Here is a 20,760-nt window from a genome sequence, read left to right on the forward strand (position 1 = left end):
AATAAAATAGGCCTTTGCCGCAAAGGGTCGGAACAAACAGGGCCTATTCAGGTTGGCTGCCAGTGACAAGTGGTGTTCTGCAGGGGTTGGTATTGGTGACCACTTCTTCTCACGTTATACATGTCAATGATTGGATGACGGAATTAAGTCAAGTCACTTTTTATTGTCATTTTGACCATAACTGCTGGTACAGTACACAGTAAAAACAAGACAATGTTTTTCAGGACCATGGTGCTACATGAACAATACAAAACCTACACTGAACTACGTAAAAAAACACAAAACTACACTAGACTACAGACCTACCCAGGACTGCATAAAGTGCACAAAACAGTGCAGGCAGTACAATAAATAATAAACAAGAGAATAGGCACAGTAGAGGGCAGTAGGCTGGTGTCAGTCCAGGCTCTAGGTATTGAGGAGACTGATGACTTGGGGGGAGAAACTGTTACATAGTCTGGTCATGAGAGCCCAAATACTTCGGTGCCTTTTGCCAGATGGCAGGAGGGAGAAGAGTTCGTATGAGGGGTGCGTGGGGTCCTTCATAATGCTGTTTGCTTTACAGATGCAGCATGTGCTGTAAGTATCTCTAATGGCGGGAAGAGAGACCCCGATGATCTTCTCAGCTGACCCCACTATCCGCTGCAGGCTCTTGCAATCAGAGATGGTGCAATTTCCCAACCAGGCAGTGATGCAGCTGCTCAGGATGCTCTGAATACAACCTCTGTAGAATGTGGTGAGGATGGGGGGTGGGAGATGGACTTTTCTCAGCCGTCGCAGAAAGTAGAGACGCTTTTGGGCCTTCTTTGCTATGGAGCTGGTGCTGAGGGACCAGGTGAGATTCTCCGCCAGGTGAACACCAAGAAAACCTTTGTGGTGAAGTCTGCAGATGATACAAAGATGGGGCAGGTAGTGTTGGGGAAGCAGAGAATTTGCAGGACGCCTTGGACAGATTGGGAGAGTGGGCAAAGAAGTAGCAGATGGAAGATAATTTAGGGGAGTGTATGGTCATGCACTTTGGTAGAAGGAATAAAGGTGTAGACTACTTTCTAAATGAGGAGAAAATTCAGAAATCAGAGGTGCAAAGTGACTTGGGAGTCCTTGTGCAGGATTCCTTAAAGGTTAACATGCAGGTTGAGTCAGTGGTAAGGAAGGCAAATGCAATGATGGCATTTATTTCAAAAGGACTAGAACATAAAAGCAATGATGTGATGCTGAGGCTTTAGAAGGCATTGGTCAAACTAAAACTTGGAGTATTGTGCTCGTACAAAATGGAGATCAAGCACAAGATTAGAGTGTGAGGAGGTGTGGAAAAACACACTGCAAGTAAAGGTTACTAAAAATGGTAAAACTAAATATTCACACCATTGATTTGTAGGCTACCCAGATAGAATACAAAAGATCGTACCTCTAGTTCGCATTGTGCGTCATCCTGGCAGCTAAGACTGCAAATTGATTGTTTGCCCGTGCTTGGTCTTGCTGATGTAGTGGAGGCCACATATGAATCAAGTGCAGCAGTCGAAGTTGGAGGAAGCACATGTGAATTTTTGCCTCATCTGGAAGGACTGGTTATGTCCCTAGCTGGTGATGATGAAAGAGGTGCAAGAACAAATGTTGCAAACAAAAAGTGCCAAGGGTCAGAAGAGGGTGGATGGTGGGAGGGGAGAAATGACCTTACCAGGAAATGAGGGAGTGTTCCCTGAGGAAGGTAGAAAAAGGTAATAGTGGGATCTTCCTACAACTGGCAAAAGTGAGAAAGGTTAACACTGGACAACAAAGGTTTTGTTTCCCGAATACCTTTTGGTGTATTTTACGGATCTTAGGCTGTTGGTCATGAAAATCACCATGAAATTTCCCTATCAAGAACCTTTTTTAAAAAAATGCCTACATTTGTTATTTCAAATAATAATTCAAGTCAATTAAAATGTTGCCCAGAATATAAACTGAAAAGTTTTCTATCTTGTCCAGGCATGCTTAGGCACGGTGGATGCAAGACAGATTTTAGAAAGGTTATAAATTTCCACAAAGGATTTCGATATTTTAAACATATATTTCCCAGAATAACTGATGCAAAGATTAAGGACGGCATTTTTGATGATCCACAAATCAAAGAGATCATCAATGACAGGCAAATCAAAGAACTTCTGGTGGGACCAGAGAAAAATTGCATGGAAGGCATTCAAGGATGTTGCTAAAGATTTTCTTGGCAACTACAGAGCACCAAACTACATGCAGCAACATGCTTCAAGTATACAAAACCATGAAGTGCAACATGTCACTGAAGACTCATTTTCTGCATTCCCATTTAGACTTCCCTGCAAATACTGGTGCTGTCAGAGAAGAGTATGGTGAAAGGTTTTACCAGGACACTTGAGGTCATGGAAAAACTGCACCAAGGCAACTAGAATCCATCAATACTGGCCGATTATTGTTGGACACTTAAGTGAGAAGCCTCAGACACTTAGTACAAATGAAAATCATCAACAAAACATTTTTAGGTTAGTTGACCTATTGCAAAGTATCAGCACCCTTATGCAATTAAACACATTATGTTCAATACCAGTTAATTTCTTGTTTCTCTAAATTAAGTAATACAAGTATTCTGAAATTATGTGTGTTCAGCTCCAAGTGGTCTATCATAAACAAAAGATATTTTGAGGAAGAAACTCTGTCGAAAAAATTTGTTGTCCTGTGTAATCTGCTTGATGCGGAGGCTAGTAATGGGAAATGCAAAGACTAGAATAGCTTCTGCTTAAAATGCCCAAGATTTCCTGTGGGCACTGTAAGAGAAGTGAATGTTTCTACCACACTGCAATTTGCCCAGTCATCTGAGAATATGTATTTGATCTAAGACAATTTAAAGTCCTTTAGCAGGATTACTTTAGAACTAGCCAGTTACAAATCTCAATTCATTTGTTGCTTGATATCCCTGTAGGTCTGTGTAGGAACTACATTCTTGGAGGAACTACATTCTTGGCATCTTCTGTTTGAATGCACTTCCTTTTTATCAGATAATGTACACGTTTCAAATCAACTGTAGCAGATGACTCTGAAGATAACAGTAGTAAAAAGAACATTTGGTGAGTGATTCCAAAATATCCATCCAAGGTCCTTTACCACGTTTATTTCCTGCAATGTTTATGAAACACGTAATGGCCACTGAAGCACTTCTGCAGATTGAAAGAGTTGCAAATGAGCATTTATTTATGGGCGTGGCTCCGAGACCCAGTCTATGACATTTCATATGCCTTGTTTTTTTTTTTATTTTTGTTTGCTCTCTCTAGTTTAGAAACATTTGACCATCAACTTCAAATCCAAGAACCACAAAGATCAATCCCCACTACAGCCTTCGTCAAAATATGGAAAAAAAATCAAATTTCAGAAGCAAGACTAGAGGTACTGACCATGAATCAGTGAGTATTACCATCAAGGAGCACCACTAGCATGGAAAACAATGGGAACTCAGAAGGAAAATTCTTCACTGGCTAGACCTGCGCTTGGCATAAAGGAACTTGACTAGAACTGAATGAAGGACATTCACCTCAAGAGTTCCACACAGCTGCATCTTTGGCCGAAGAAACTTCAGCTTCTAACATCAAAGAAGAATGATTACTAATGTCTATACAACATTCAGCTCCTTCTGCAATATGTTCCGCAACAAAATCCATGCCAGCATTTATGGGCAATTTACAAACTTAAACTGAATTAGACATGTAGCATTTGCACCACCAAAATTCAGGCACTGTCCATTTCCAATATGGAAGTCCAAACACCTCCCTTCACATTCAACAATCTTGCTCCAAATCACAAACAACAGGTTGTTTTTTTCTGGAGCAACAGAAGCTGAAGGAAGATCCAATAGAAGCCTGTAATATTATGTGGAGAACAGTAAGTAGACAGCCAGAGTCAAAATATCTAATACAAAAGGGTATACACTTCAGCTGAGCAAGGTGACAGAGGGCAAGCTCAAAGGAGACAAGCAGAGCAAGTTTCAAACTTTTTCAAAAGCGTGATGGGTGCCTAAAATATTCGCCCGAGGTGATCATGAAAGCAAAAACAAATGAGGCACTTAAGAGGTTCTTAGATAGGCACATGAATGTGCAGAGAAATGAAAGATGTGGATGTTGTCTAAGCAGAAGGGATTAGTTTATTTTGGCATTTAATTACTATTTAATTAGTTCAGCTCATCATGGAGCAAAGGGCATTTGGTTGTGCAGTACTGTTCTACATCCATGTCACCTGAGTTTGGATGTATTACTATTACTTCATTTCTGAGCCAAAATACCCTCTTATTAAAAGCCACATAAGACTATCTTCAGTACATGAGTTACAGCAGTTCAAGGCAATCGCTTACAATCATCTTCAAGGGCAAATCAAGAGAGAGGATAAATGCCAACCATAGCTAAAATACTTAGTGAATATAAAACACAGAAGGCCAAATTCAGCTCATCAAATCTGTGCCAGCTCTAACAAAGAACAATCCTTTTAACTCTTTTCCCCCATCCTTACTTTCCACCATTCTATAATTTTCTTTTGAAGGCTAACAAATAATCAGTACCAACCACAGAATGCCATAAGTATTTTCCATATGTTGTTTATAGTTTTATGATCTAAACTGCATCTTCTGATTGCTACCATTGGCTAAAGGGTCTCAAATCACTTTAGACATTCCACTCAAAACTCTGCCAAACAATCTTGACAATCTTTTCACATAGTATTGCCTTCCTGTTGCCTTCTATTTCCATTTGCTGCTATTTATTCTAGGAGAATATTCTATCCAAGCATGCTAACCCTTATTTTCTGTGGTCTTGTGGACACTCCTTCAATGCCAGTCCTCCTCATATCCTGATCAACAGTACCATTCATTCATTCCTTCATATCTAAGATAGCAGTATTTTCCTGCTGTCAATCTGAATCCTGTCGATGCCTATTCTGCAATCCCTCACTATAGTACCTTAGGTAACTATGATAATCCAAAATGTCGCTATCACTGTACTGTTTCTAATTTATAAGTAGTGAAAAAGTCTTGCAGAAGGAATTACAGATTGGGAGAATGGGAAGCAGTGGCAGATGGAATATAGTTCAGGGACGTCTATGGCCATGCTGTTTGGTAAACTACTTTCTAAATAGGAAGAAAATTCAAAAATTTAGAGGTACACAGGGATTTGGGAGTCTTCGTGCAAGATTGCAAGGTTACTGCAGGTTGAGTCAGTGCTACGGAAGGCAAATGTAACGTTAGCATTCATTTTGCGAGGACTAGAATATAAAAGCAGGGATGTAATGCTTTATAAGGCATTAGTCAGACCACACTTGGAGAATTGTGAGCAGTTTTCCCTATATATTTCCCATATCATATCTATGATATGCTGGCACTGGATAGGATCCAGAGGAGTTTCAAGAGAATAATTCCAGGAATGCAAGGGTTAACACGAGTGTTTGATGGCCTTGATATGTAAAGTTCTTGATTAGTAAGGACATCAAAGCTTATGGGGAGAAGGCAGGAGAATAAGGTTGAAAGGGGTAATAAATCAGCCACGATGGAATGGCAGGATAGACTCAATGAGCCAAATAGCTACATCCTGCACCTATGTCTCATAGTCTTAAGTTTATCAAACACCCTTTTGAAGTCTATGTACTTTATTTTAATCACCTTCTACCCATTAGAGATATTCATCAGGAGTGCTGCATACACAGGGCCTTTAGTATTGCCAACGATCCCTCCCATTCGTCCAACAATCTCTTTGACCTCCAACCATCAGGGAGGAGGTACCGTAGCATTAAGACGAACTTTTAAGATGGGAAGCAGCTTCTTACACCAGGCCATAAAACTACTGATCACTCTGCAACCACCTATATCTCATCACACCTGAAGCACCAGTAGTGTTATCATTATACTATTTACTTTTTAAACATATGTCATAAGTACACCTGATTATTTCTTAATTTATTAGTGGTAATACTACTTTATATGTTGTATGTGAGTTATATACACTCTGTTGTGCACCTTGGCCCTGAAGAATGTTGTTTCATTTGGCAGTATATGTGTATACAGTTGAATAACATAAACTTGAACAAGTTCAAGTTTAAAAATTAACCAGTGTAAATTTTTTTTTAAATCATATTCTCCATCACATCTCCCATTCATCATCTTGATTTGTCTATATTGGGGCCTCATTTAATCTCCATTTACCCTATTACAGTGTCAGTAGGCATCAGCATCTCCACACAAGCCCATGCAGGAGAACCTGCACTCCAATTTTATTTAACTTGCTTGTCAATGGGACAAGTATTCACCCTGCCAAATCCACATGGGGGCTAGTGTATAATGGCAAGAAGATATTAGAGGAAACCTATTCAAGGAAACCACACACAGCCAACTTCACCCTTCATGAATGTGAAAAAGTCTTCCTCAAACCTGAAAGACTTCCTGAGAGATGATACACAAGCAGGTCCATCTTATATCAGCACAACCTTTCTAATAAAGTCCATGTCTCATTAAACCCATGTGGTCTTTTCTCGTTATTTATGCCAAGTACAATCATTTCACAGTGCTCGTGTCTGCCACTTGGCTGCCCAATATGCTAGATAATTTTTATAATCTAGTGCATTTTAAAAAATGTTACTCTTCAACTACATACAATATACAAGTTTCATGTGACCTGCAATTTTCACCTGTACCCACCAAAGTAGTCCCAGCACTGACCCCACAATCAACCATCCTCCAGTTTACCACAACTCTCTTTAGGAAAGAATTCTTTATTCCATTAGCCTTAATTTTGCCAACCATCCTTTTCCATGCTACTTTCCCAATGCCTACTATGCAAACTTGGGAAGGCTTTATAATTCTTTTGCAGTGAACAATATTTTTCAAAAATAGCAGAAGGCCTGCTGAATCCAACTGTTTCATTATAATTGTCATTTTCTTTGCAGTTTAACAGCTAATTATTTGCCTGTATCTTAAGTAACCTTTATATACATAAGTTTGGCATGCCTCTAGTGGCTATACAAACTATAATTCTAAACCTTGTCATTCATTAAGTGGCTAGTATTTTCTCATTGGCTAACTTTTTACTGCTGTATGGAATAAGTATTTTCTAATTGGACGATTATCTATGGATTAGAATAGAGTTTTTCTTATTTCTATGGTATAAAAGTAGCTGTTTTGAGCTAGGCGCCTTCTTTAGATTCTATTTAGTTTAGAAACATTCAAGACCCCCATTAATTCCTATTCTCTGTGTTCTATCAACTCTTAAAAACAATCGCAAAGCAACAAGTTTCAGGCCTTGTTCTTGACTTCTAAAAGAACCTTGGATTTAAACGTCAAAATCCCACAGGTCCTTGACAAGTTTCAAATGCCAGCTTAGGAACATTCTCAAGTCCATTTTTAAGGACACCCATATATACAACTGAGTCAAATTACAAATTTTCAATTTATGAAAACTTTATGGAGAGTTTTTAAACAATTCATGAACTAAACATCCTTAACTTTACAGCACAGGTTCACAGTTGATTGAGGCAAATCAAGTGATTCTGAGTTACCCAATGCAGTCAGAGCTTGAGCATGTAAAAACTATTTTCAAGAGAAATTATTGGACGATGCCACTGTACCAGCTTTGCAGAGGTCTGTACAAGGATGGACTTGCCTGCTGATGCAGGCATCTTCAGCTGAGTGATAATAGGGTTACCAAGTGCCTTCTTTCCCTATTCCAAGCCACTACAATCAAGGGCTAGGGAGAGCCAAGCAAAAAGTTAGAAGTAAATTTATTATCAAAGTATATACATGTCACTATATACAACCCTGAGATTCATTTACTTGTGGGCATTCACAAAAGAACAAAAAATACAGTGAAAATCAATGAAAAACTACAAAGACTGAATCAATGTGCAAAAGACAAACTGCAAATACAAAAAAGAAAATAATACTACTAAATATATAATACCGAGAACATGAGTTGTGGACTCCAAAGTGAGTCAATAGGTTGCGGAATTAGTTCAGTGTTGAAGCAAGTGACATTACCCACACTGGTTCAGGAGCCTGATAGCAAAAGGGTAATAATGGTTCCTGAAATTACCCGTTCCTGAACCCAGTGGTGTGAGACCCAAGGCTCCTATACCCCCTTCCTAATGGCAGCAAGAAGAGACCATGGCCTGGATAGTGGAGGTTCTTGATGACGGATGCTGCTTTCTTGTGGCAACGCCTTATGTAGATCTACTCAACAGCAGATAAGGCTTTTCTTGTAATGAACTAGACTTTATTCACTACTTCTTATAGGTTTTTCAGCTCTTTGGCATTGGTGTTTCCATACCACACCACGGTGCAACCAGTCAGGATGTGCACTGTGTATCTATAGAGGCTTTTCAAAGTTTTAGATGATATGTCAAATCTGCCCAAACTTCTAAGAAATAGAGATGGTGCCGTGCCTTCTTTATTTTGGCATTTATGCTCTGGTCCCAGGACTGATCCTCTGAAATGATAACACCAAGGAATTTAAAGTTACTAACCCTCTCCACCTCCAATCCTCTAATGAGGACTGGCTCATGGACTTCCAGTTTTCTTCTCCAAATGCCAACAATCAGCACTTTGTCCTTGCACCATTCAACCAGATTTTTAATCACCATTCTGTATGCCAATTCATCACCACTTTTGATTGGCCACAACCGTGATGTCATCAGCAAACTTATATATGGCATTGGAGCTGTACCTAGCCTCACAGTTCTAAGTATAAAGTGAGTAGAGCATGGGGCTAAGCACACAACCTTGTGGTGCTCCTGTGCTTATGATGACTGTGGAGGAGATGTTGCCAATTCGAACTGACTGGAGTCTGCATGTGAGGAAATCGAGGAACCAGTTGACCAAGGAGGTGTCAAGGTCTACATCATAAGAGCTTATTGATTAGTTTAAGGGAATAATAGTATTGAATGATGGGCTGTAATCAATGAAGAGCATGCTGATTCATGCACCTTCACTCTCCAGATGTTCCAGGGTTGAGTGAAGAGCCAATGAAATCACAGCTGCTGTTGACCTGTTGCGACGGTTGGCAAATTGGAGCGGATCCAAGTAACTCCTCAAACAGGAGTTGATATGCTTATGATCAACTTTTCAAAGCACTTCATCTCAGTGGACACAAGTGCTACTGATCAATAGTTTTTAACTCAAGTTACCACATTCTTCTTGAGCACCAGTATGATTGAAGCCTGCTTGAAGCATCTTTAACCTCTTGCTTCAACAGTCTGAGTACCTGATGTCAGTAAACACTCCGACCAGTTGATTAGCAAAGGTATTCAGAACTTGACAGTTACACTGTTTGGGGTAGAAGCTTTCCATGGATTCACACTCCTGAAGGATGCTCTCACATTGGCCTCAGAGACTGAAATTACAGGTTGTCAGACTGTAGGACTCCATCGGTCAAAAGGAGCATAAAAAGCATTGAGCTCATTTGGGAGCAAACCCTTGTTGTCACACATGTCGCTTAGTTGTGCTTTGTAGGTGATAGCATTCGAGCCCTGCCACAGTTGTCTAGCATCCTTCCGCGATTCATTTTTAATCCAGAATTACCATTCCACATGTGAGATGACTTTCTGGAAGTCATACCTGGACGTCCTGTACTTTCCTTGGTCATCAGTCCTGAATGCCACTGATCTCACCCTCATCAGGCTGCAGATCTCCTGGTTCATCCTGAGCTTCTGGTTGGAGAAAACATTGATTTTGTGGGAACACACTTGTCCACAAGTGTCGCTGTAAAGCAGAACTGGGAGCACAGAGCAGTATCACTTGTTCACTCACTGAGTCAGTGAGTCCAGCTGGCAGCTGCTCTTCCCGCACTTGCTTGCCCGTTACAGCTGCTTTTGTAATCCTCTCACACACACTGTATTTGTTCATTTCCAACTTACGGAAAATTCAGGTTACAAACAGTTCTCAAGAATGGAACTTTCTTAACCTGGGGACTGTCCATAGTACTGAGCAAAAACAATAGTAAAGGAATCAAAATCTTACATAGAAATCACAAGTAAATAGTGAACATAATGTTTAAATGTACAAACGTACATTTTATTCAAAGCATTCTGCAAAACATCCTCAACTAATCTGCTGAAGAATAAAAACAAAGACCAAATAGCAATGAGAAGCTCTATTTCTCATTAACAGAAACATATTAGGCAAATGGAAAAGGAAAAAGTGACATTTTTTATTAACATCAAATTTTCTGTTCATTGTAAAAAATTATCCAGCACATTGCTGCACTCAATACTCAAGATTTTTAAAATATAATATTTAAAATTAATAATGAGATACACTTTAAACAATGGTATTGATAAAGTAATGTTTAGTAAACAATAAGGTTTATGTTAAAACAGCTCAAAAATTGCATATTGGTTTTCCATTTAGGACTCAGTTTGAATGGTATTGTCCAATTACACCCTTGACAGAGCACAATGTATGTAATGCTCCAAGAGAGATTTCATTTTGATAAAAGATGAAAAGGCAGCATCAATTTCAACCAGTTCCCTTGTCAATTTCAAATTTATTCTGATCTCTGTAGAATATTCACAACTCAAAAACACGACAAAATGATCAAGTTTAAGAATAATTATTTTATTTGGTTTGCTACCTATGGAAAAAATCAGTAAAGAGCTTCGCCACAAAATATGTATTCGCTTAAGAATTTAACGTTACTTTGAAGATTACATTTGAAGATAAAATCATTTTAATTCTAGCAGTGACCATTGTTAAAACTTAATAAAGCAAAAGATGAACAGTGGGAAGAATTCAGCAGTTCAAGCAGCGTCTGTGGAGGCATCGTTGATGTTCAAGATCCTACATTAGCAAATAATAGTTCTCTCTAATGGCAAAAAGGTTCTAATAAATCTCAAAACATATTTGATTATTGTATCAGTTTAAATCATTACAAACCATGTTTTCTACACGTTAAAGGCACTTCAAACAAAACTTAATTATATTCTCTTATGGAGGGGTGTGTGTGCACGGGCGTGGGGCAGAGTGGAAGTAGTGTTGGGAAATGAGAAGAAAGATCACACGACAGTTCCCTATGGAGATTTAATCTGCACTGATGTCAACGTGATTTTTTTCTCTTACCAATTTGAGACATACAACATAAATGATAACCCTTTGCTGAGGACTCTTAGGGTTCTACTGTGAAACCTAATAATCTAATTATAATTTCCTAACTTTTCAAAAATAAATCCGCGTTTGACGCCGTAGGGAGAGGAGAATACAGTGAAAGGCTAGCTAAGTAAAATCCTTTACTGAAGTGTTATCAGAACACAGCAGGAGAGTGATCCATAACGTGGGTGGGGGGGGGGGGAGAGATACAAGATAGGTTGGAAAAAGGAATGGACTTCCCTTCCACAGTTTACATTCTGATATAAAAAAATACTGTAACAAATTGCCAGTAATGATGTTGTGCAAATCCGGGTAATTCAGCCCGTTAGTATTCAAACACAATCTTTCACGTCCACTTACTTTCCCCCACCCCCACCAACGCGAACCAAATAAAAAGATATGGAGTGAACTCGGGGGGGGGGGGGTCGATGAGAGCCAAAACATAAACTGCGGTGCTATTATTCGTAATCCAAATCACAAAACAAAGACTCCATGATCACCCTTGCCGGAAAGGATAAAAGAAAACACCCCCTCCCCTTTTGACAAGAAGTAGCCTGCTCTCTCACCTGGTTCAAGTCCTCGTCCGTCAGTAGGTGCACCTCCCGGGGTTTGAAGCAATTCTGACATTTGCTCTTATTGAAAATATTGGCTTGGAACTTGCGGCACGGATTGTCCTTGGCCCCAGCCAACATCTCGGTGGAAGAAAACACGAATCCCGCCGCTGTTACAAGATTAAAAGCGGTTGATGGTCTTTTTTAAAAAAAAAATTAAAAAATAAATCACGGCGGGGGGCAGAGCTGCAGTTCGTCCAAACAGATTTAACTCCTGGGCGGTAATCAGTTCATCACAGTCTCCCCGCGGCCTGGGGCTGAGCGGTTGCCGGGAGGCCGGCGCTCGGCTCTTCGGTTGGTGTTGGCGGCTGATCCGAGTCCCCGGTTTTCCCGGCCTTCACTCCATGACCGCACTGGGCCGCAGCGCGCAGCAGCAGTGGCGGCTACAGCCGGGGCCAGTGAAGATGAGCGGGACGGACACGGCGGTGGGTTGGGTTTAGGATGGGTGGGTGGTGGTGGTGGTGATGGTGATGGGGGGGGTGTCTAGTATCTAGTGTTGGTGCGTAAGCGACGAACCCTCCCCCCCTCCATTGGTAGATCCGAATGTTCTGGCAGCTGCTCGCGCTCGCTCTCGCTCTGCTCTGCCCGGCTCGCGCGCTGCCCCTCCGCTTTTATCGTTCCCCCTCAGACAGCGCCGCCATCAGGCAGCCGCTGAGGGCGCCGCGCCAGCCTGCGGGCGCGTACGCTCAGTGTGCTCGTCCCGGACGGTGTACATTATCTGAGCCACGCGCGTAAATGTACACGTAAACACGAGGAATTCTGCAGATGCTGGAAATTCAAGCCACACACATCACGACGTTTCGGGCCGAGACCCTTCGTCAGGACTAATGTACACGAGGTGGATACAGCTGCAGCCATGTAGGCAGTGGACATCATCTGGATACCGCCCCAGCCATGCATACAATATACATGAATTGGGCCCAACCCACGTCATGCACACATTGTACACGATCTGGACCCAATCCAGCCGTGTATTCAGGGTACAGTCCTGAGAAGGGTCCCCCTCCACAGATGCTGCCTGACGTCGGGAGTTCAGGATTGGTTAATGTAACTACCAGTATACCAGTGTAAAGTAGAACAAAATAATTGGTACTCTGGATCCAGTACAACATATAAAAAACACACTAAGATAGAGAAAACAATAATAAAACACAATAAATGACACTAAGTACAGGAGTACCTCTGTACATTGGTGACTGATAGGAAATGATAAAAAGTGGAGGGGTGGGTTAGTGCGTGGAGGTGTTGATCAGCTTTACTGCTTGGGGAAAGTAACTGTTTTGAGTGAGATGGTCCTGGTATATCCGTTGAGAAAAAGTCAGGCTTTCCTGCCATCTAAAAATCAGTGTTTTCGGAAGGAAATGAAGAAGAGCAATTTTTTAATTTGTATCACCTAATAATAATTTAATCCACTATTGAGTATTAGAACAACGTTGTGTGCAAATCTTGACACAGGTTTTAATAATGAGTTATGCATTTTATCAATTTTCCCCATTCATTTTGAGAGGCTGAACGATTGTTGTCTTAACGGGAGCATGAGGTATGAGGTGAGTACCTGGAATAATGAAGTAAGTATGAAGGGCTGGATGTCCTACTCCTGCTTCTGTATTTTATATTATATTATTCCTATGTTCATATATATTCAGCAGTGCCAAACAAACAACACCAACCAAATCTTGCCTGACATTCATCGTAACAACATATACCACATTGCCCGATACACAGCTTCAGGTTTTACATATTACACTGTGCAGTTGCATTGACTGCTTATAAAGGGAATCATTCGGAATCAGAGTCAGGTTTATTCACACAGGCGTGTATCATGCAATTTGTTTGAAATAACACAGAAAATATGTAGCTTGGGTGGTTGGTGGTTGAGTTGAGTTATTCTCCAATCTTGCTAATCCAAATGAACAGCGCACTGATGATGTCTCCTTGTATGGTGACGAAAAGTTTGCAAGTGGATTGCCAAGATCCGAAAACGACCCAACCGGACAATGAAATTTGATCTTTTCTGGCAGTAGTATAGTCAATACATTAAAAAAAAGTAAGTTACTATAAAAAGTAAAGTAAGTAAAAAGAACAAATTGTAGCGGTGTGCTACACACAGTGCTAGAATAACCACACGGAGTCGGTGAGTTAGAGTTGCGATGAAAGAGATTTATTCAGACTTCGCGGCCTGCTTTAAAGCCTTCCCGTTCCCGCCCTCCCTGGGGCGGGACTGCTGTGGGGAATGCATATTCCCAGACCCTTTCCGCATGCTGGTGGTGAAGATGGCCTGGCGCCCTTTTTGGGGCCGGCCCTCTGCCTGCGCGCGCTGTTCTGAGCCGGTTCGTGGGTGCCAGAAAGTGGGTCGCCACATAACGCCCCCCCAGAACCGGCGATACCTCCCCCAATGTCCACAGTCTGGATCGACCTCTGTTTGGGAGGTCTGCCCCTGCGCCGCGGTGCCTGAGCCCGGACCGGCTGCGCCAAGTCCACATGGGCCGGTTTGAGTCAGTCCACCATGAAAACCTCCTCTCTCCCCCCAATGTCCAGCACGAACGTGGACCCGTTGTTCCTGATCACCTTAAACGGCCCCTCGTAGGGCCGCTGTAGCGGTGCCCAATGTCCGTCCCGTCATACAAAAAGAAACTTACAGTTCTGCAGGTCTTCTGCAGGTCGGGCTCTGTCCGTGCTGTGAAGTGGGTATGGGGGCCAGGTTACCGATCCTCTCCCGTAGTCTGTCCAGGACTGCTGTGGGTTCTTCCTCTTGCCCCCTTGGGGCTGGTATGAACTCTCCTGGGACTACCAGGGGTGTGCCGTACACCAACTCGGCCGACGAGGTGTGCAGATCCTCTTTGGGCGCCGTGCGGATTCCGGGCAGGACCCAGGGAGGCTCGTCCACCCAGTTAGGCCCCTCCAGGCGGGCCATGAGAGCCGACTTCAGGTGACGGTGGAAGCGCTCCACTAGTCTGTTCGACTGTGGGTGGTAGGCAGTTGTGTGGTGTAGCTGTGTTCCTAAAAGGTTGGCCATACCTGACCACAGACTGGGCGCCCCTGTCAGAGGTAATGTGGGCTGGTACCCCGAAGCGGGCTACCCAGGTTGCGATCAGTGCTCGGGCGCAGGATTCGGAGGTGGTGTCGGTGAGTGGGACTGCCTCTGGCCATCTGGTGAACCGGTCTACGATAGTTAGGAGGTACCGCGCTCCTCGTGACACTGGCAGGGGCCCCACGATATCCACATGGATGTGGTCGAACCTCCGGCGGGTGGGTTCGAACCGCTGTGGCAGAGCCTTGCTGTGCCGCTGCACCTTGGCTGTTTGGCACTGCATGCACGTTTTGGCTCATTCACTGACCTGTTTACGCAGTCCATGCCACACGAACCTGTTGGCGACCAGCCAGACGGTTGTCCTGATGGAGGGGTGCGCTAAGTTGTGAATGGACTCGAAAACCCGCCGGACCAGACTGCTGGGACGACGGGGTGGGGTTGGCCGGTAGCTACGTCACATAGTAGGGTCCTCTCACCTGGGCCTACGGGGAGGTCTTGGGGCTGCAAACCGGAGACTGCAGTCCTGTAACTGGGGATCTCAGCGTCTGCCTGCTGTGCCTCTGCCAGCGCTGCATAGTCCACCCCCTGGGACAGGGCCTGTATGGTCGGTCTGGAAAGTGCGTCCACCACGACGTTGTCCTTTCCCGAGACATGCCGGATGTCCGTCGTGTACTCGGAGATGTAGGACAGATGTTGCTGCTGGCGGGACGACCAGGGGTCGGACACCTTCATGAGCGCAAAGGTAAGCGGTTTGTGGTCCGTGAATGCGGTGAAGGGCCTACCTTCTAAGAAGTACCTGAAATGCCAGATTACCAGGTATAGTGCCAATAGCTCCCGGTTGAAAGCACTGTATTTGAGTTCAGGTGGTCGTAGGTGTTTGCTGAAGAACGCCAGGGGTTGCCAGTGGCCCTCGATGAGTTGTTCCAGCACTCCACCGACCGCTGTGCTGGATGCGTCCACTGTGAGGGCAGTAGGAACGTCCGTTCTGGGGTGCACTAGCATCGCGGTGTTTGCCAAGGCTTCTTTGGTTTTAACGAAAGCGGCTGTGGCCTCTTTGTCCCAGGTAATGTCCTTGCCCTTACCCGACATTAGAGTGAACAGGGGTCGCATGGTTCGGGCTGCTGAGGGGAGGAAACTGTGGTAAAAATTCACCATACCCATGAATTCCTGCAGGCCTTTGATTGTGTTGGGTCGGGGGAAGTTGCGGACCGCGTCTACCTTGCCGGGCAGCGGAGTTGCCCCGTCTTTAGTAATCCTGTGGCCCAGGAAGTCGATGGTGTCAAGTCCGAACTGGCATTTGGCTGGGTTGATTGTAAGGCCGAATTCGCTCAGGCGGGAGTAGAGCTGGTGGAGGTGAGACAGATGCTCCTGACGACTACTGCTGGCTATGAGGATGTCGTCCAAGTAGATGAACGCAAAGTCCAGGTCGCGTCCCACCACGTCCATTAGCCGCTGGAAAGTCTGTGCAGCATTCTTTAGACCAAACGGCATTCGGAGGAATTCGAAAAGTCCGAACGGGGTGATAAGTGCTGTTTTGGGGATGTCGTCCGGATGTACAGGGATTTGATGGTATCCCCGGACGAGGTCTACCTTGGAAAAGATCCTTGCGCCGTGTAGGTTTGCTGCGAAGTCTTGAATGTGCGGCACAGGGTAGCGGTCTGGCGTTGTAGCCTTGTTCAGTCTGCAGTAGTCACCGCATGGTCTCCAGCCCCCCGTTGCCTTGGGCACCATGTGAAGGGGGGAGGCCCATGGGCTGTCGGACCGTCGTATGATCCCCAATTCCTCCATCTTCTTGAACTCCTCCTTCGCCAGTCGGAGCTTGTCCGGGGGAAGCCTTCGAGCACGGGCGTGGAGGGGTGGTCCCTGGGTCGGGATGTGGTGCTGTACTCCGTGTCTGGGCATGGCTGCCGTGAACTGCGGTGTCAGTACTGATGGGAAATCCGCCAGGACCCTGATGAATTCGTCGTTGGACAGCGTGATGGAGTCCAGGTGTGGGGCTGTCAACTGTGCTTCACCCAGGGAGAACGTTTGAAAAGTCTTGGCATGGACTAATTGCTTCCCTTGCAGGTCGACCAGCAGGCTGTGGGCTCGCAGAAAATCCGTCCCCAGGAGTGGTTGGGCCATAGCAGCCAGTGTGAAGTCCCATGTGAACCGGCTGGAGCTGAACTGTAGCCGCACCGTGCGGGTGCCGTAGGTTCGTATTGTGCTGCCATTTGCGGCCCTCAGGGTGGGTCCCGGTTCTCTGTTGCGGGTGTCGTAATTCGTTGGAGGTAAGACGCTGATCTCCGCTCTGGTGTCGACCAAAAAGCGGCGTCCCGACTGCTTGTCCCAGACATACAGAGGCTGTCCTGATGGCCAGCCGCTGTAGCCATCAGCGGTGGCTGGCCCTGGTGTTTCCCAGGAATTTGCAGGGTGGTCTGCAGCGGCGGGCCTCTGTGCCCCACCGCTGGTGGTAGAAACACCATTATTTGTTGGGCTCCTCACTCCCATCGCCGGGTTTTGTAGGCTCTGCTGCCGGGCCTGGTCTGGTCTGTCGTTGGGCACGCGGCTTGGTGATCTGTGCGACGGATGCCCCTCTCTCTTTCCTGGCATTCCACAGCACATCTGCTCGGGCCGCCACCTCCCGGGGGTTGCTGAAATCTGCGTCGGACAGCAGCAGGCATATGTCCTCGGGCAGTTGCTCTAGGAATGCCTGCTCAAACATGAGGCAGGGTTTGTGTCCTTCAGCCAGGGCCAGCATCTCGTTCATTAATGCTGACGGCGGCCTGCCTCCCAAACCATCCAGGTGCATTAAGCGGCGTGCTCGTTTGCGCCGTGAGAGGCCGAAAGTCCTTATGAGCAGGGCTTTGAATGCTGTGTATTTGCCGTTCTCCGGGAGCGACTGTATAAACTCCTCAACTTGTGCAGCAGTCTCTTGATCAAGTGAACTCAGCACGTAGTAGTAGCAAGTGGACTCCGAGGTTATCTGCCGAATGTGGAATTGTGCTTCTGCTTGTTCGAACCATAATTGGGGTCTCAGCATCCAGAAGCTTGGCAGTTTTAATGAAACTGCGTGAACAAATGCAGCGTCGGTCATCTCTGGTCCAAATATCGTTTGGGCCGTCGGGGTCACCAATTGTAGTGGTGTGCTACACACAGCGCTAGAATAACCACACGGAGTCGGTGAGTTAGAGTTGCGATGAAAGAGATTTATTCAGACTTCGCGGCCTGCTTTAAAGCCTTCTCGTACCCGCCCTCCCTGGGGCGGGACTGCTGTGGGGAATGCATATTCCCAGACCCTTTCCGCACGTGGGATTTTCCCCCTGCTGGTGAAGATGGCTTGGCGCCCTTTTTGGGGCCGGCCCTCTGCCTGTGCGCGCTGTTGTGAGCCGGTTCGTGGGTGCCAGAAAGTGGGTCGCCACAAAATGATCAATAGTAAGGTAAAACTCATGGATTCATGGACCGTCAGAAATCTGATGGTGGAGGGGAAGAAGCTGTTCTGAACATGTTGAGTGCTTCTTCAGGCTTCTGTATCTCCTCCCTGATAGTAGTAGTGAGAAGGGGGCATTTTCCGGATGGTGTGCATCCTTAGTGATGGGTGCTGCCTTCCTGTTGCACCATCTCTTGAAGATGTCCAGATGGTGGGAGGATCATGCCCGTAATGGACTGATCCTCTGCGTTGGAGTCTCAAGACCTAAGAGTGATGCAACTAGACAGAATGTTCTTCACAGCACTTCTGTAGAAATTTGCTAAAGTCTTTGGAGAAATATTAAATCTCCTTCAGCTCCTAATAAAGTATAGGTGCAGGCTTGCCTGCTTCATGATTGCATCAATATGTTAAGCCCAGGACAGATCCTCTGACATGTTGACAGCCAGGAACTTAAGGCTGCTCATCCTTTCCTCTGCTGACCCCTCAATAAGGACTAGTGTGTGTTCCCCCAACTTCCTGAAGCCCACAATCAATTCCTTGGTCTTACTGACATTGTTTGCAAAGTTCTTGTTGCAACATCGCTCATCCAGCCAATCTATCTCACTCCTCTATGCCTCCTCATCACCATCTGAGATTTTGCCAACAACAGCTATGTCATCAGTGAATTAATAGATGGCATTTAAGCTGTGCCTGCCCACACAGTCATGAGTGTATAGAGAGTACAGGAGTGGGCAAAACACATCTTTGAGGCGCTTTGGTGTTGACTGTCAGTGTTATTTCTGGTTTGCTCTGAATGTGCTCTCCCAATGAGGAAATCAAGAATCCAGCTGCAGAGGGAGGTACAGAGGCCCAGGATTTGGAGCTTGTTGATTATACCTCGGGGACGATGGTCTTGAATGCTGAGCTGTAATCAATAAACAGCAGCCTGACATTGCTGTTGTCCAGATGGTTCGAGACCAAGTGGAGGGCCAGTGAGGTTTTGTTTATTGCAGACTTGCTGTGGTGGTAGGCAAATTGCAGTGGTTCCAGCTCCTTATTCAGGCAGAAGTTAATTCTAGCCATGACAAACTCTGAAAGCACTTCATCACAGTAATGTGAGTGATGCAGGGCGGGAGTCAGTTCACTATGTCAATGCCTGTTGAGACCAATCTCACTTTTCCTGGAAAGATCTATATCCTTTCTGGTTACTAGAATAGTAAGTGTTCACGCCAGTGCTCTTTAGTGATGAAGGGTTTTCCCACATTTTCCTTTTTAGGCAGAAAGTTCCAAGCTCTTTTGGTGAAATATATTTTCTTCAACTTCTCTCTAATTCTTCTGACAATTACAATAAGTACATGCTCCCGAGTTATTGGGCTCTTTGATGAGGGTAGCAAGTTTTTCCTGATCTCCCTATTTAAAATTCAGACATATAATGCTTGACATTACTTACAGTGTGCAATGTACAACCAATGATGCCCTATAGAGAGTACCCATATGTATACGATAATTCTATAGCAATGCTAACACAGACAATGCTGACCTAGTACTAGTTCTTAGATTTGGAATTGACCAGATATGGCACCAGACATGTTTTGAGATATGGATGTCACAGACAGAGCAGTAATATTAGCAAGGAGAAATGGGTTTCAAGTCATGGGGAATGGGCTCCACCATTGGGACAGGGGGAGTTGTTCTACTGGTATGGGCTTTATTTACATTAGACTAGGAACAATGCATTAGCAAATCAAATAACCAGGACTGTAGATAACTTTTTAAAAAAACAGTGTTGTGCAAATGGAAAAGGATTCTAGTGAGGGGAAGGTAAGAAAGTTAAAGAAAAAGAACACAGGAATGGTGCAGGGTAGCAAAATGGATCGTGATAATCAGAGCCGATCAGCAAAGAGCAGTGCATGCAATTGGATTCTCTGCTAATAAAGTGGCCAATGAGTGTATGTTCATGGTCTTCTGCTGCTGTAACCCATCCGACAAGCTGTACATTCAGAGATGCTCTTCTGCACAACACTGTCATAACACATGGCTATTTGAGTTACTGTCGCCTGCCTGTCAGCTTGACCCAGTCTGACCATTCTCCTCTGACCTATCTCATTAGCAAGACATTTTTGCCCACAGGACTGCCACTCATTGGATTTTTTTTTTGTATTTGCACCATTCTCTGTAAATTCTATAGACTGTTGTGTGCGAAAATCCCAGGATATTCAAATTGCCCCATCTGGCACCAACAATCATTCCGTGGTCAAAGTCACTTAGATCATGTTTCTTCCCCATTCTGATGTTTGGTCTAAACAACTGAACCTCTTGAGCATGTCTGCATATTTTTATGCATTACATTGCAGCCATATGATTGGCTGATCAGATATTTATATTAATGAGCAGGTGTGTAGGGTTACGTAATAAAGTGACCACTGAGTGTAGTAAGAAAGGTGAATTAATGGAAGACTGTGTGGAACTAAGTAAAAACAAGAGGCAGAAAGAAGTTGGTGAGGGTGATATATAGGTTCTCAAACAATGGATCCAGGACTACGTATAAAAAAGTAAAATAGAGGTGCAGGTCAGAAGGATAATAAATGATCATGGGAGAACTTAATATATG

The 20,760-nt window shown here is 44.5% G+C and overlaps 1 protein-coding gene across 4 annotated transcripts in view; it reads right to left on the bottom strand.

Moving 5' to 3' along the window:
• Positions 1-12,315, bottom strand: part of LOC140187342 (uncharacterized) — a 452,977-nt gene extending 440,662 nt beyond the window's left edge. For all 4 annotated transcript variants that reach the window (XM_072242544.1, XM_072242543.1, XM_072242546.1 and 1 more), the window contains exon 1: positions 11,686-12,315. In XM_072242544.1, coding sequence (XP_072098645.1) covers positions 11,686-11,811 — 126 coding nt within the window. In that variant the 5' untranslated portion in view covers positions 11,812-12,315. The remainder of the gene's footprint in view (positions 1-11,685) is intronic.
• Positions 12,316-20,760: the final 8,445 nt, after the last annotated feature.

The sequence above is a fragment of the Mobula birostris genome, chromosome 24, assembly GCF_030028105.1.
Source record: "Mobula birostris isolate sMobBir1 chromosome 24, sMobBir1.hap1, whole genome shotgun sequence".
NCBI classification, from domain to species: domain Eukaryota; kingdom Metazoa; phylum Chordata; class Chondrichthyes; order Myliobatiformes; family Myliobatidae; genus Mobula; species Mobula birostris.